This window comes from Sciurus carolinensis, chromosome 6 (genome assembly GCF_902686445.1).
Source record: "Sciurus carolinensis chromosome 6, mSciCar1.2, whole genome shotgun sequence".
NCBI lineage: Eukaryota > Metazoa > Chordata > Mammalia > Rodentia > Sciuridae > Sciurus > Sciurus carolinensis.
Genome location: NC_062218.1, coordinates 63,983,347 through 64,001,478, shown reverse-complemented (window position 1 = coordinate 64,001,478; position 18,132 = coordinate 63,983,347). Strand labels below are relative to the sequence as shown.

Below are 18,132 nucleotides of genomic sequence, written 5' to 3'. Positions count from 1 at the left end.
TTTTCTAGAGGAAATTAGGATTGGACCTTACATAAGGTATTAGGAGATGGCTTTAGCAAGGGATACCATGTATACTTTGATACTTTAGATAGAAGGGTAGGACTTAGAAAAGTAAAATGAATTGGTTGGGAATGTGATATGAGTAAAAGCATAGGTAGTGTTCTGGCAATAAGATCAGTTTACCTAGGTAATAGCACTGACATAGAACATTAGGTCAAGAAGCTTAAGAAGGGATGTTAGAGCAAATTGTGAGGGCATTTTAATATTAAGTGAAACAGTTTGACACTAGGCAGTCAGGAGCTTTTGAAATTTTTGAGGAAGGGCTGATATGTGCAAAGTTCTTCAAGTTTTTTTTTTTTTTTTTTTCCTTTAGTAGTGCTGGGGATCCAATTGAGGGCCTCATGTATACTAGGATGTTCTCTACCACTGAGCTATACCTCATCCCCCATTGTAGAATATTAAGCATGAAGGGAGACTGTTGGAAAGTTCTGTGTTAGGTGATGTCATTCTGTACTAGGATATTAGCAGTGAGAAGGCTCTGATGTGAGTGTAGTAAGAAGTAACAGCAGAACCTAGTTACTGTGTAGTTGTGAGAAGAGACCAGAATAATTCTGTGGTTTCTGTCATCTGGGAGATTTAGTAGAAATGGGAAATTCTGCCATGAAATGTCATTTTATCTTGAAAAATGGGTTTGGTTTTAGGCATAGGAACTTTGGGATGAGAGACATCTAATCAATGTCTACTTAGAGATGTAGAACTTGGGCTCAGAATTTGGGCTTGAGTTTTGGGGAAGTGTCCTCACATAGAGAGGTAAGAGTCATGAGAGCACATGAAATCTAGGGAATTCCAGAGACTGAAAAGGATGGTGGAGCTTGGGACTTCACTGGGCAAAAGAAGAGGGTTTAATAAAGGGAACTTGAAAACGTAATGGTTGGAGAAGTAGAGAAATCTGAAAAGAAAGCCAAGGATTCAAACTAACCTTTATCCCCTAGTCCCACTGCAGATGCAGCGCATCTTTATTTTAAGAACTAAAAATATAAAAAACAGCATGAATATTTTAAGAAGTATTTATAACACAATTAACCAGAGAAAAATATTGTACATATTTTAATATTTGTCTTCTTACTATGTATTTTCTTCCTTAATGTGTCTATATATTTGTGAATTTATATTATTAAACAAGAAATTATTAATTCTTAAAAGGAAATTTTGCCCTCATATTCTTCTTTTATTCTTCAGATGATTGCAAAAGGGAAAAATGCATCTGAACTGTTCCCTGCTGTTGTGAAGAATGTGGCCAGTAAAAATATTGAGGTACTCTTTTGATTCATGATTTTTATGATTCCTTTTATTATAAAGGGACCATATGCTTTTTTTAGTTACTTTGAAATGTAATAAATATATTTAAATATCATTGGATTTTCGTTATAGTTAAAATGTCTAATCTTAAATGTAGATAAATTAGAATAAAAAGTAGATATAACTTAGCTTTGAATTTTTGGTGGCAAATGTGAAAATTAAAATTGAACTTGTTTCACTTGAGTGAATGATTGTAACTTGCTGTGTTTTTAGTTTAGATTTTGCTCTAGGGACTTAATTTTTCTCCCCTACTCCTAATCAAATATTCCCAGACCCAAAAGATTTGAGGCTTTTGACATTTTATGACAGAGCCCAGGAATATTTCCCAAGATTCTCATACTACTCATGACATGTATTAAGCACTCAGTATGTATTATTTGAATTTATTGAATTAGTGTATTCTACCCAGTAAAATACTGTTTTTCAAACACTGTACTGATACAGTCTAGTATTAAAGTTATAACCCCTCTCCAACTGTGTATAGAAAAAGTCTGGTTAATTGATAGAACTTTCTCAATTTAAAGCTTTAGAGCTTTTTCTTCCATAAAATCTAAAATGTGTTACTGCTACTGTTTGGTATTTCATGGCAGATGAAAAAACAAATGAACAAACAGGAGCACTCTGAGTGAGGAGACCTTGGTTATGGTGACAGTTTGAAAGAGAGAGTGTTTGTGAAAAGCATGGGTGTGGGATTTCAGGAGGATGCAAATTTTAATTTTGTTTTCCATATATTATATGACCATATTTTTCTAGTTTGTTTGTTTTGTGAAGGTATTAAATAGCTAGAGCATCCTTGCCAACAAAATTAACCAGAGAAAAAGATAAAAACATCATCTCTGGGTACAGATGGGTAACTTTCGCTTCTCCTGCTTTATTTGTCTTTCCCCAAGGACATGTACTGGATCAGGTCAGTCCTCCTCCCTGTAAAGGAATGTGATTAGATGAAGTGTACCTTGCATCTACCATTTATTAAAACTGGAAATGGAAGTAGTTTGACATTGGGACATTGACTTTAATTTCACATTGTTTCCTCAAGAGCCTAAAATGACACTATAGTCATCACCTTATTTATCTTTTCATTCAATATATCAGCATTGATTAACATTCTATTATTAATTAAACATGTAAATTTGTACCTTTCTTGTATATATTGTGATGCCCAAATGAAATAGATCAAGTGTATAATACAAATACATATTGTGTATACATTATGTTTTATGGACAGTATTCACTTATACTATTTAACAGTATATCTTGTAGTAATTATAGCAAACACTTATTGTGTTTATTGTTTTTCAGGCATTTTCAAGTACTTTACATAAATTAACTTATTTAGTTTTAACCCTGTGAGGTGTAGGTGCTATTATAATTATGTACTCAAAAACACACAGTCTATTTTTTATTTCCTATGTGTTTATGCATATATACACTTAGTACTGTACGTGTGTGTATTTATTTATTTATTTATTTATTTATTTATTTATTTATGGTGGTGCTGTGTATTAAACTCAGAATCTTGTGTGTGCATACACCCCCAGCTGACAGCTGTATTCTTTCTTTCTCTGCATCTTCAGTATTGATTGGTGGAAGCATTTTGAAATATGGAACATTCAGCTGAAACTGTCCTGTTCCTCAGTTGGAAATTGAGGTTTGATGCTTAGTTTAGAGATTGTGGCTAGAGATTTAGGATTGAGAGCTATTTGCAGAGAGTTGAAACTGTGGAGGTGAATCCTAGTGAGAGAGAAGGTAGCTAGAAGAGAGCCTATATACTCACCTGCATTAATGGGACCAAAAGGAGGTCAGTCAATGAAGGAATCAGGCTAGTGTCCTGTAATAGAAACCAGTGGAATGCTAGTGAGAGGATGAGGAATGGGCTTAAGGGATTTGGAAATTCAGTGAGATAAATGGAATATAGATGGAGAAGAGGAAGAAGCATGTTCCATGATAGTGAGAGGCTGAGAGTGAAAAGGATGAAAAGCAAGGCAGCACTTTGAGAGTTAAAATACTGGGAGAGAGTAGTTTTAGGTGATACTCATATGAAGATCAGTTGAGGCTTTTTCAGCAGACTGATGTGGTGGTAATATTACATGTCAGGGGCTGGAATGGATACTGGGGTCCCTTAGAATTTTTTACATGCTTTCTGTGGAAACTTCAAGGGTTTGTATGGTGCTTTGTCACTCATCCTTTAAGTAGAACAGCTTTAAAAAATAGTTTTCACATAAGATTCAGGCATTAGCTTTCATTTTTAAGTAAGGGTTGTATAGTTTTTCTTTCTCCACTTAGTACATGAAGATACTGAGGCCCCCAAAGAGATAATAATACATAGACAACAAAATAAACTACCTGTGTTATTTAGCTTTTCATTGCTGTGACCAAAGTACCACAAACAATTTGGAAGAGGAAAAGTTTATTTCAGTGCACATTTCAGACCATGGTTGGTCATCTCCATTGCTTTGGGCCTGAGATGAGAGAGAATATCATGGTGGAAGGGTGTTGTGGAGGAAAGCTGCTCAACTCATGGCAGCTTGGAAGCAAGTGGGTATGGTGGGAGGAGGGGGCCCAGGACAAGACATCCTCTCCAAGGTCATACTTACAGTGAACTACTTCCTTCAACTAAGTGTTATGTCCTACAGTTCCCAATAATGACTTCAAATTATTAATCCAGTGATGAAACAGAGACTTCTTGATCTAACTGTTCCCTGAAGACCTCACCTCTGAACATTGCTGCCTTGGGGACCAAACCTTCAACATATGAGATTTTTTGGGACAAGACTTAATACATAGTTTTCTTACTTTTTATTATGGTATGGTCCCCTCCCCCCCCAATAACTCTACTGCCTGTAATCTCTTTCAAAAGATGAACCTGAGGCAGAGTAAACTTTGGGACCCATCCAAGTTCATGCAGTGTCAGGGCTGGGACTTGAACCCACATTTTATCATTTTATTACTTAGTGGGAAATAGTGGTATTTACTCCAGGCATGAGAGGGAATACATCAGCACATATGCTTTGTATTTTCCTGTAGTACCAATTGTGAGCATCCCAGATTATGCCTACCACTAATTTTTGAATCTGGGGAATTTGGCAGAAAGAGCAGTCTCTACTTGTAAAAAGGACTTTAAGGAGCTTTTGCTAAAAACACTCACTCTTTTCTTAAAAAAAAAAAAAATCGATTCTTTTTAGTTATATATAGCATGAGGATACATTTTGACATAATCTCAAAAGCATGGAATAAATTTGTTCTAATTTGGTCCCCAGCACTGCCCCTCTCCCCTTCTCTTCCATTCCTCCCCATGCTCCCCTTCCTTTAATCTGCAGATGTTTCTGCAATTTATTTATAGTGTTTTTTTTTTTTTTTTTTTTAATTAGTGTCTTGTTGATATACTTGATTTTGGGATTCACTGTGGTATTTTGATGTATGTACATATGAAAGTTCAGTCAGATTCATTCCACTGATCTTCCTTTTTCCTGTCTCTCTTCCTCCTTAATACCCTTCATCTATTTTATTGATCTTTCCTCTATTTTGATGAAATTCCTTTTCACTTTTATTTTTTCCTTTCTCTCTCTTTCTCCCCACTCCCCCTTATTTTGATTTAGCTTCCACATATCAGGTAAAAATACTGACTCTTCATTTGGACCTGGGAATGTAAAAGCTTGGCTTCTCTGCCTCCATTTGCATCTGTTTCTTTTCCTCAGAGTGAGTCATCTTGTATTTTCTGAACAACAGGTCTGATCAGTAATTATCTTGTGATGAGTTGAAACTACTCCTCAGGCAATGGTAACTTTTGTATCACAGCTGACAAGATCCCAGTCCTGAGATAATGACCAACCAGACCACAGTTGACCAAGATTACTTAACTGTGCATATACTTCTGGTCCCCCTTGTTTATGTAGTGTGGGAGCTCATGTCAGTATCCCAGAAGTCAGGACTAGAAATGCTGGTTCTCTTAGTTTTCTGAGTATAGCCATTAACTTGATTAAGGGTTCCTTTCCTATTTTTTACCATTATTTTTTCCACTTGGTTTTTGGGGCAAGTGACTGGGCTTGATTTGTTGAGATCCCCAGAGTTGGGGCTGTGCCCTAGGCTGTAGTAAAACATAGAATATTTCCAAGGACCTTGTGACATCAGGGCACACATTTTTATTGGGTAGAGGTGAAAAGAGTGTAAAAGATAGAGATTAAGGGTGGAGGCAAGTTTCTTCACTTAACGAAGTGTATAATCTTAAAGCTTGTTTGTTTAGTAGGTGCCTTCTCTAGGGCATACAGTGTATATCTTTTTTTCTTTCTTTTTTTTTTTTTTTTGCGGTGCTGGGGATCAAACCCTTGTGCTTGCAAGGCAAGCACTCTACCAACTGAGCTATCTCCCCCACCCAGTGTATATCTTATTACAGTTGAGCAGTAGGGTTTATAATGTACATTTTTAAATTAACACACTCTACTTTCAAATGGTGATTATTTGACTTCACATATAGTATGAAAACTTTACAGCTATAAACTTCTCATTTGTTCATCTTCCCATTTCTTTTATGCTAAAATTCCCCAAATACATGGATATTATTTTTATTTTAAATTCAATCTTTTTAAGAAAACATTATTGAGATGTAAATAAGTCTCTCACTTTCAAGAGTTGAATTCAGTTATTTTTAGTCTATCCATAGTTTTGTGAACTTATCACAACCATCTAATTTCATAGCATTTTCCTCACCTCAAAAAGAAGCCAGCATGTTCTTAAGCAGTTTACTCTCTCTTCACCTTACTCTCTGTTTCTATGAATTTGCCTATTTTAGGCATTTCATATAGAATCATATGTTTGTAAAAATTATAGGAAGTCATTGTTTTAGGCAAGGCTACTTACTGCACTAGGTCCCAACAGATCTGACTGAAATAAGAGTCACTATGCTGAAGTTCACGTCACCGAACTGAAACTAAATTATTAACTGACCTGAGAGGGGTAACAACCAAATTTCTCAAACAGGTTACTCTCAATTGAAATGATAATATTAAGTTCCTTCTGCTTTAAACCCTAAACAGAAAAGTGCCTGAAGTATAATCCGATATTAACCACTTTTCTTTTGTTCCATCTTCCTGGGCCTACATTATGAAGAAAGTAACTTGGAAATTACCACTCCACTTTTTGTTCTGTTTCTGCTTTCTTCACCTGTCTATTGTCTGTGAAAATGACCTCCTGTTTGGCTTGGCTCATTGAAACACTTATTTTGTTTTGTGGAATGAAGTGTTATTGGATTCTAGAATTGCAAATAAAACCAATTAAATTTTTAAATGGTCTTATTATTTTTTCTTTTGACATATGCAATATATGGCTGGCGTCTAGTTGCCTTTATTTAGCATGTTCTCAGGGTTCATCCATGTTGTAGTGTTACATTAATACTTTTTTTTTTTTTTTTGTTCTGGGGATTGAACCCAGAGTCTCTTAACCACTGAGCCATATCCCAACCCTTTTTATTTTTTATTTTGAGACAGGGTCTCATTAAGTTACCTAGGGCCTTGCTAAATTGCTGAGACTAGCTTCAAACTTGGATCTTTCTGCCTTGCCTCTCAAGCTTCTGGGATTACAGGCGTGTGCCACTGTGCCTGGTACATCAATACATTTTTATGGCTGAATAATATTCTATTTTATGGATATATTGCATTTACTTATTTGTTCATCAGTTGTGGGGCATTAGGAATGTTTCTTCTTTTGGCTGTTATTAATATTGCTGATGTGAGCATTAGTGTATAAGTTTTTGTGAGCACATTTGACTTCATTTCTCTTGAATGTATATACATTGGAATTGGAGTTATATTGTTGGATTGCAGAGGATCTCAGTGTTTTAACATTTTTGAGAAACCAATAAACTGTTTTCCATAGCCACTGTATCATTTTATGTTTCTACCCGTGATGGATGTGAGTTCCAGTTTCTCTGTGTCCTACTGACACTTATTTTCCTTTTTTAAAAAAAGTTGTTTGTGTTAAAATTATAGCCCTCCAAGTGGGTATGAAGTGATATCTTTTTTTTTTTTTTTTTTTGTACAGGGGATTGAACTCAGGGGCAGTTAACCACTGAGTCACCTCCCCAGCCCTTTTTTATATTTTATTTAGAGACAGGATCTTACTGAGATGCATAGGGCCTCACTAAGTTGCTGAGACTGGCTTTGAACTCATGATCCTCCTGCCGCAGCCTCCTGTGCCACTGGGATTACAGGCATGTCCCACTGCGCCCGGCTGTGAAGTGATAGCTTTTGGAGATATTTATTTGCATTCCCCTAATAGAAAGATACTTCCCAAAAGAAGACATAGAAATGGCTAACAAATATATAAAAAATTGTTCAACATTTCTAGCAGTTAGGAAAATGAAAAGCAAAACTACACTGATATTTCATTTCCAGTGAGAATATCAGTTTACTCTGGAAAATAGTATGGAGATTCCTCAAAAAACTAGGAATGGTAACATCATATGATCCAACTATCCCATTCCTCCAATATATATATCCAAAAGATCTAAAATCAGCATACTATGGGGATATAGCCACATCATTGTTTCTAGCAGCACAATTCACAGCAGTCATACTATGGAACCAATCTAAGTGCTCTTCAACAGATGAATGGAGAAAGAAAATGTGGTATAATATATACAGTGGAGTATTACTCAGGCATAAAGAAGTATGAAATTGTGGCACTTGCTGGTAAGTAGATGGAACTGGAGACTATCATGCTAAATGAAATAAGCCAGACTCAGAAAGTCAACGGTCAAATGTTTTCTCTGATATATGGAAGCTAGCCCAAAATAAGGGGGAAAAAGAGAGAGGAAGGGAAAAGTGCAGCCAATTCCATCAAAGTGGAACAAAGATTAGTGGACTAGATAAAGGGGATTGAGGAGAGGGAGAAGGGAGGGATAAAAGAATAATAGTGGAATGAATCTAAGGTAACTTTCCTATGACATATATAATTATACCATAGTGAATCTTATCATCGTGTTTATCCATAAGACACTAACTTAAAAACAAAAAACAAAAACAAAAAAACTTGAAGCAAGTAACAGAAAGACCAGTAGATTAGAGGAAAGAGAATGGGGGAGGGAGGAAGGTGTGGAAAGGGAAAATACTGGTGACTGAATTAGAGCAAATTATAATTATGTCAAAATGAATCCCAGTGTCTTATATAACTAAAAAGAACCAATAAAAAGGAAGGAAAAGAAAGAAAGGAAAAGAAAAGAAAAGAAACTGAGCATCTGTTGGCCATTATTGTGTCATCTTTGGGAAAAAGTTTAGTTCCTTTTCACAATTTATAATTGAATTGTTTGTCTTTTATTGTTCATTTGTATAGTCATTTTTATCTTCTGGATACTAGACCCTTATCTGACATAAGATTTGCAAATATTTTCTAACATTTTGTGGGTCTTCATTTTCTTGCTAGTGCCCTTTGAAGCACAGTTTTTAGTTTAGACAAATTTTAATTTATGTATTTTTCCTTTAGTTGCTTTTGTTGTAGGTATCATGTCTAAGAAACCAGTATTTAATCCAAGGTCAAAAGATTTTCACCTGTTTGTTCTTAGAGTTATTTTTAGCTTTACATTTGGATTATGATCTACTTTGTAGTTTAAAATTTTATGTGGTGTCTCCTTGCAGCTACTGATCTGCTGTCACTATAGTTTTGACATTTCTAAACTTTCTTATTAATTGAATTATACAATATGGCATCTCCTGTGTTTGACCTCTTTTACTTAGGAAACCAGAAGATCCATCTGTATCATTTCATGTATTCATATTTTATTCCATTATAATGTAAATATTCCATAATTTTTAAATTTACCTGTTTGAAGATACTTAGGTTGAATAAAACTATTATGTATGGGCATATGTTTCAATTTTTCTTGGGTAAACATCTTAGAATTGTTGCATTGTCTGAAAAGTATATGTTTAATTTTTCAAAAATAGTGCTGTGTAGTTTTTTTAAAATGGCTGTGCCATTTGCATTTCTATCAGCAATGTATGTGAGTTCCAGTTGGTTTGTATCTTCTCTAACACTTGATCTTCTGAGACTTTTTAACTGTAGCCATTTTGGTGGGTGTGTCATGGTATTTTACTGTGGCTTTAATTGCTTCTTTCAAATATTTAGTGATGTTAGCCATTTTTTCATGATCTTATTGGTCAGTCATGTTTTCTTTCTTTTTTTTTTTTTAAGTATCTCATATATTTTAATAAACCAAGCTTCTTGATGATAGGTTGATCTGTGAACTAAATAATTCAAAGATCTTAAAGCAATAAAATAGATACCCATCCATCAATCTATGAATAGCTGTTGGTTAGCTAGGGAGGGAGTGGGTGTGGGAGAACACTGAGACTCAATGTTGCAGAATTTGTATTTCAGTTTTTTCACGGCTTTAGCCTGTTTTAAATTATTTTTGGTCTTATTAAAGTATGAAGGTTCTTTATATAGTCTTATATAACCTTTTTGTTATATAGATGGTTATTTACTATTCTTTATTCTCTCCTGGTTTGCTTTTTGGTTTTCTTAATATCTTTCAAAGAACAGGTATTTGATTTTGATAAAGTCCATTTTATCTGAGTTTTTTTCATTCACATTTCAGACTTTTTGTGATCTATTTAAGAAATCTTTGCCTAGCCTAATATCACAAAGATTTTTCCTGCTTTGTTCTAGAAGTTCAGTAGTTTTAGTTAGTATATTTAGGATTATGATCCCTGTCAATGGGGATTCCCAAGACCATCAACAGATTGGGTGATTCACTAGGAGAATTCACAAGACTCAGAATACTGTCATACTCATGGCTATGATATATTAAGGTGAGAGCACAACAGAATCAGGAATACAAAGAAGTAAGTGGGGCAAAATCTGCAAGAAACCAGATGCAAGTTTCTAAGAGTTCTTTTCTAGTGGAATTACCCAAAACATGCTTAGTGTCTCTAGCATATTATGACAAAATGTGTGAAATGTTACCTACTAAGAAACTTCATCAGAGACTCAGTGTCCAAGTTTTTTATTTGGGGCTGTTCATGTAGGCATTATCAACCTGGCTTGTAACAAATTTCTACTCTTACAGAAAGAAAGCAGATGTTCAATTTAAATCATATTGTTTGTACAAATGTGCAAGGACTGGTTTGTCAATTGGTTTGTCTTCTTGTGCTTCTCCTAGTATTCAATTAGTCTCAAGTAGAAAGTAGTAAAAAGGGGATTCATGTAGCTCTTTCTCTTTGATGTCTTATGTTCATTCTATCTGAGCTTCTAGTATTATGACATCTGATATGAGAAAGTTCAAATATCTGAAAAAAAAAAAAAAGAAAAAAAAAAGAAAAAATAAGACCTAACTTAGAAAAATCATGTGGCATAGGTGAGACTGGACTTAATGTTATCAGAAACAGTAAGCAATAATAATGGTTGCTAACATGTAAACAAATGCTCTCTGTGCTAGGTTATTAATAGCTTAAATAGATGAACTCATCCTCACAAATAACCCTCTGAAGCTTGGTTCTGTCACTTCATATTGTACATATGAAGATAAGGTAGCAGAGAGGTTAATGTCCTGATCAGGGTCATACAGCAAGTATGTGGTAGTCAGCTTCCACAGCTAACCCCTTTCAGTGCCATCTTTTCTATTTAATGGTTACTTCCTTTTCTAAGTGTCTTTGACCCCTTGTCAACATCTGGTATTAGCTATTCTCTGGGAGACATTTGGTATTGGTATACTTATTATGTTTTAGATCTGCATAGCAATGATAAGTCTGTGGAAAATAGTGGTCAGTAGTTCTTTCTGAACTTCTAGTCTTCTTGTTATAACCAGAAAATTCAATACTAATTATTATTCATTCAAAGCTGTTTATACTAGTCAAGTAGTATGATTTTTCTCTTACTCATTTTTCCCCTTTAAAATCAGATATGCTCCCTATTAGTTTTGTAACAGAAATGCCAATATAAACATATTTATTGGTCTATTTGTTTTGAATTTCTTTTGTTCCCTAAATACCTTGTAATTTTTTTCAAACATGCCTGATTTTCTCAAATTGTATGAAAACTGACAGGGGCTTCTTAAATTTGTATTCAGAGAATTGATTAATGTTTCCTTGCTATCAAGTACAAAATTTCATTTTTATAAGTACATGCTGCCTTAGGCACACAGGTGAGCTGTAGTATACGTCATCTGTCATTAGATGTCAAATGATACCAAAAATGACCTAGTAAGCAATCAGTGGTTATAGTACAAAAATAATCAAAGGTTTAGTCAATAGCTCATGAAGTTTGATGTACTAGTATTGATAATCTAATTAAACAGATCTGCCTGTGTTCTTCCAGACTACTGGGGCTCTGCTATGATTAGCTTTACAGCAAAGAGTGTTGTAACATTGAATGAAAGTAACTGATCAGAGAATGGAGTAGTCACGGAGCTTTAACTACTCCCATTTCTGGTCACAGAATGGTTTCAGGGAAAGTAGGCTTTTTCTGCACACCTGCAGCCAGGGAGTGCACAGGCCTCTTGTGGTCAATATTGATTGATTCTTATAACAGAACTAGAACAAATTTAGTGTTTTGCAACCTTCTGTGATTTAATATTGTTATGCTTTTTGCTATAACAGTCACAGAAATCCTTCTCCAATAGTGAGTAATTATAGCTATGCCTGCTAACTCAGCTGTGGTTCTGAATGTTTCATTGGTGCCTTTATAAACTCCTAGATACATTCTGGAGTTCATAATACCATTTTAAAGCTGACTGTATAGTTACTTGATAAATAAAGGTGTTACTGAGAAATAACTCACAAGGAGATTGGATCAGGATAAACTCTAACTCATTCTTCTTTAAAACTTTCCAGAGAATTGTAGAGTGATATCTGAATATAATTGGTTATAAGAAAGAATATCTGAAATGATTATTAGAAACAAGCAACAACAATGAAAACAAACACATTAAAGACTTTGGGAGCAATCTTCCTAGTATCTGTGGTTTCCATGTAGTATGCTGATGGCCTTGTAGACATTGTTATTCAGTGTCTTATAAACATTGATAAGAAGTTAGATCCAAATATAACCATGTAATAGGAAAGTCTAATTTTTTTTCAGTCTACTTTTGATCTGGGGCGCAATTCAGCTCTTAATGACTGAGCTCTTACTGTAGGCCTGCCAATGTGATAGGTCCTAGTGATGATCAGTTGAGTAAGGAGTGCTTCCTGTACTAAATAACTGCATATTTATCCAAGGTGGATCTGAGAAATTAAATATATCTTATATATTGATTTGATGTTTCAGAATTGCAACCAGCCAGCCAGCCAGCCACTCTTAATGGCTTTCTAGTATTGTTGAACTCTGAGGAGCTTTAAAATGTAGTTGGGGATAATGTCATCTATCCTTAATTAGAGATAACAATACTTGTTTATTGAGTTGTGAATATAAAATGAGTTAATCAAAGTGAAACATTTAGAACAGTTAGCATTATGTGTATTTGCTGTTATTTCCATATTATGTCTTTTCTAAAGCATTTTCTATTTTTAAAGTTTCTGCAGTTGAGATTTATCTTAACAACTGATGGTCAGGGTTTTTTGTTGTTGTTGCTGTTGTTTTTCCTTTCTTTGTGGTCCACAAAGTAATGGTACATCTTAAAATCTATAGCGTATTTTAGATTGGATAGTATATAGAATGTGTAAGCATCTATTTTTATACAGAAATAGGATTATACAATGCATACTGTTTTACATTTTACATATTTACATTGTCAAATACAGATTTACTTTATTTTGTATGGTGACTGTTACGGGTGTACTGTAATTTATTTTATTGTTCATATATTGTCATTTTGTTTAAATATGCTTTTGTGGAAGATTTTAGTAAGTGGTATATGGGTTGAGGGTAGCTCAAGGAATAACTTGAGTGAAGTTTAAGACAAAATAAAATTTATTACTACAGTGACAGAGCCACATCAGTGTTTATAGCAGCTCAATTCACAATAGCTAAACTATGTAATTAACCTAGATGCCCTTCAACAGGTGAATGAATAAAGAAACTGTGGTGTATATATACACAATGGAATATTAATCGGCCTTAAAGAAAATGAATTTATGGCATTTGCTGGTAAATGAATGGAACTGTAGAATATCATGCTGAGTGAAATAAGCCCGAATGTTTCCTTTGTTAAGCAGATGCTCATCCGTAATGGGTGGAGGGTAGGAAAGAATGGAGAAACTTTGGACTGTGCAAAGGGGATTGAGGGGAGGGGAGGGAGTGTGGGGGGTGGGAAGGATGGTGGAATGAGATGTATATTATTACCCTATATACATGTATGATTATACAACTGGTGTGACTACCATGTACAGCCAGAGGAATGAGAAGTTGTGCTCCATTTGTGTACAATGTTGACAAAATGCATTCTACTGTCATGTATAACTAATTAGAACAAATTAAAAAAATTTTTAAAAGTACATATTATATTTGGAAACTGTTTCTATTTGACTAGAATGAAAGTTTGGGGCATATTATAGACTATTGAATATTGGGTTAAGGACTTTAGATTTTGTTTTTAAGATTTTGTGGAGTTGTTTAACACTGAAGAGTAATTGGAAATAAGTCTGCCCATATGATATAGATGAATGGTTTAATATTAACTTAAAATGGTTATGTTTAGTATTTTTATTAATAATTATGATGTAGAAAGTATAATCATTAAGTTTTTACTTGGGTTTATGAAATTATGAAGAGTAGTAAAATAGTTGGCTTATTAAATGAAGATCTAAAATGATCTTAATGTGCTATGAAGGGTTAAATCTCAGTTGCTGAAAATTTCTATAGATAAATATACAACTTGTCCTTCACTTGAGAGAAATTAAAAAATAAATCCCACAAGGATAGTTGCTCAAATACAGTTTGACTTAAGTCAGCAGTACGTTTGGAAAAGGTGAATAATTTTAATAAAGAATGAGCTATATCAGTGAAAACATCTTATCTGGCACAAAGTCTTACTTAGGTATTTTGTTCTGCTTACAATTCATTTGTAGTTCAGAGTGCCACACTGAAAGAAATAAAGGAATTGAAGTGAGTTTAAGAAGGATGATGAGTTTAAACAGCATGATAAAGGAACTTAAGACTATGCTATTTCAAGAGAAATTGGGGGTTGGGAGTATAGCTCAGTGATATAGTGTGCATTTATAGTACACACATGTTTCTGGACTCAATCTCCAGAACTGAGAGAGGGAATGGGGAAAGAGAAATTGGAATGTGAAGGAAGGAAGAGCGTGGCAGTTTCTTTAAAGTAGTTCAGATTGGTTAATTTAAGATATAACTAAATACAGCACCATTTTTTTCTTTCCAGTATTAATTCCAACTATTTCCAATTCTTCCTCATTTCTTATGTTCTTTGAACATTCCATAAACTTTTAGGTATGTACTCTGCTGATGCATAAGAAAGGTAATCAGGAAGTGGAATCTGAGGATATTTGGGAAAAGAAATACTATAATCAGTGTTAGAAAGAAGCAGTTGATGAATTTTTACTCAAAATTTTTCTGTTGGTAATTTTGTTAGAAACTTAGTGGTTAAATTGTCTTTAAAAATATATCCAGAACACATGTCTAGACTATTTGGCATTTTTATTTCATTAAATTGGTATTGTTGTCACATTATTCTTTTTGAACTGAAAGTTTCATGTAATATTTATTGGAAGTGACTCTTACTGTAAAAAGACTTGGGACTCCAGTACCTTTTAATAGACAAGGAAATAAACTCCCATACCAGATAGTAGACAGAGCCCAAGTTCTTTCTCTTATTTTTATCTTTGACTTTGAAATATTTTTGCAGGTCAGTTAATATTTGAACATTCTTATATGAATTTTGTTCAGGGATTTAAAAAATTTCCTTTGAGAGGAACACCGTGATAAGATGTTGCTGTTACGGATAGTATTATTAAAATGCTTACTTCATAGACATTTTCTGTCACCATTCATTATGCCACAAAACATTTATTTTACAACCAAGCTGTGACCAGGTTCAGTTAGTTACTTGAGGAAAATTAGGAATGGATTTTTGCATAGAAAATATTGAGTTTTAAATTTTTGCTCCTCTGGCTAGGAGTCAATTTTTGTTTCTTTTTTTTGCACAGATCAAGAAGTTGGTGTATGTTTACCTGGTCCGATATGCTGAAGAGCAGCAGGATCTGGCACTCTTGTCTATAAGCACTTTTCAGCGAGCTCTGAAGGTAAATGATGGGAGTGAGCAGGCAATAGCTACAAGGTTTTTGCACAGTTGAAGGTGTGTCATTTAGGGAAGCTGAGCAATAATCCACTAAATAGCCCTGTAGTGTATTGAAAAAGTAAAAAGGCCTCCCCCTTAAGTGCTTATTCAGTACCCTTAGAAAATGTCAGGAAGTGGAACCTTGCCATGTAAGTTACAGCTTCTACGTGTTTGGGTTCAAAATCATCATCATAAATCAAAGAGCTGTTTATCACTGTACCAAGTAGTTGTTGAAAGTATGCAAAGAGGGGAAATAAGATATTTTTAAAGATAAAATTTTTAATGTATAGCATTTTCTTATGAAATGTTAAAACCCCAGCACATGTAGTAATAAATTATCAACTAGAATTATAACTGTTACTTTTCTTTAAAACATTGTTCAGAAAAATAAACATTTTCCTCTCTTTTTCTTTACCCATTTCAGTATACTGGTTGTACAGTTTAAATTAAGTAGCTTTCTTTTCTAATTGTTACATTTATTACACCCTTTAGGTGTTTGTTAACTGTGTCATAAAGATGTCTTTGGAAAATTGTAAACTTTGAAAAAAATTTTTAATATATATATATTTTTAGTTGTAGATGAACATAATATCTTTATTTTGTTTATTTATTTATTTTTATGTGTTGTTGAGGATCAAACCCAGTACCTCACAAGTGTTAGGCAAGTGCTCCACCACTGAACCACAACCCCAACCTAGACTTTGAAATTTTGATGAATACTTCTTGCATTATTTTTAGGACCCAAATCAACTAATCCGTGCAAGCGCTTTAAGAGTTCTGTCAAGTATTAGAGTGCCTATTATTGTTCCTATCATGATGCTCGCTATTAAGGAAGCTTCTGCTGACTTATCACCATATGTTAGGAAGAATGCAGCCCATGCAATACAGAAACTGTACAGGTAGGTGCTTTGTTCCTAACAGCAGAATATTACTGTAATACTACGTGGAGTGTAATAGACCACAGAGCTTATTTTATTCACTCTTATGACTAACCTGTCCTCACAGCAAGCAAGTTCACTGGATATGTTTTTTCACCCTACAGACATTATTTATACATCTTCAGTTTTGTTTTAGGACCCTATCAACTCAGTATTTGTGAGCCTATTAGGGTGTGTGATAATTTTTAGATTTCGTAACTTGTTTGTATAAGTCTGTCTTACATACAGGTATGCATGTATTATTAGAAAATTGAGGTTTTTATCCATTATAGAGTAGAATCTTGTTTATTATTCTTATAATTCACTTATCTTTATTTTCCTTTCTTCCATCTTTGTTCCTGCTATTTCTTTCCTGAAGTCTGATTCTTTTCCAGAGCTGTTTTATTAAATTATTCTATTAAAAATATAGCGATTTTTAAATAAAGTGTCATACCATAGTTGTATAATATTTGGTAAAATATACAATACCTCTGTCTCTTAGAAAACATATACTTTAAATAAAATTATGTACCACAGTTGGGTTTTATTTCTGTTATCATTTGTTCTGCAAGGTTTTTGAGATTAGTTGTGTTTCTGGTATTGTGTCTAGAGTGTTGTGCTGTGTACATTGGATCTACAAAATCAGTAGAGGACATGGTACTTACTTATGGATAAAATATCATATTTGAGGAAGAAAAGCCACCATATGTCAAATAATTAAAAGCCATCTATAATTGAGATGTTAGCACTTGATTTATAAATCTCCTTTAACAATGGTTTTAATCAGACAGGGGCCATTATATCGTAAGTGTACTTTAAAATAAAGATGTAAATAAAATGGAAAAGGAAGATTTAACTTGGAAAAAGTAGCTGGAATTTGAAGGAATTGAAAGGTTTGAATGTTTAGGTACTTATAATGCTTAATAATAAATATAATATTTATAAAATGTACAAACTCATATTCTTTGATTGTCAGGCAGAATTTTATCATGCTTCTTGTTATCTTTTCTTTCATAAGCTTGTAGAATAAGATATGCTTTATTAAATTATGATGACTTAAAAGCACATCTATCACCAGACTATAGTTTATTCTCCAGCCTCAGCTGTTTTCTACTTTGGTACTGCCTATTGGTTTCCTATATCAAATTTTAGTCTTATTGCTGCATCTTACATCTTGGTTTTAGATGGTAGGTTTTTAATAGTACAGGCGATACGCAATTCTTATTGGGAAATCATCTGTATTTGTTTTGGGCAGTTATGTATCCATTGTCAAAAATGTTTGCTCTCCTGTTATTTTTTCCCCCTAGTTAAAAAGGAATTGTTGTTTATATACTAGGAGTTACTTTCTTAAGGTTTTAAAATTTTTTAAAGAAGTGAATTTGTTCTTTAAATACTTTCTTAATGGCATCGGTATCTGGTTGAGTTAATAGGAACAACTTTAGAGGGAAAGATTAGAAAACATAAGAAAACCATCCCATTTTACTTTAGTTTTGTTCCTGTTTGTATTTGTCTTGAAATTATTCTTGCTCTTCCTCTCCTATTATAAACCTTTTCAGCATCCTTGAAATGATGAGCATCATTTAAAGCTAGAATTAAAGGGGAAAAAATTAATGTGACTTTTCTTTTTATATTTTA

General features: G+C 33.8%; 1 protein-coding gene across 2 annotated transcripts in view; it reads left to right on the top strand.

The window, feature by feature from the left end:
- Ap3b1 (adaptor related protein complex 3 subunit beta 1) overlaps positions 1 to 18,132 on the top strand; it is a 246,636-nt gene that overhangs the window by 43,539 nt on the left and 184,965 nt on the right. For both annotated transcript variants that reach the window (XM_047555616.1, XM_047555618.1), the window contains exons 3-5: positions 1,240 to 1,314; positions 15,450 to 15,545; positions 16,319 to 16,479. In XM_047555616.1, coding sequence (XP_047411572.1) covers positions 1,240 to 1,314; positions 15,450 to 15,545; positions 16,319 to 16,479 — 332 coding nt within the window. The remainder of the gene's footprint in view (positions 1 to 1,239; positions 1,315 to 15,449; positions 15,546 to 16,318; positions 16,480 to 18,132) is intronic.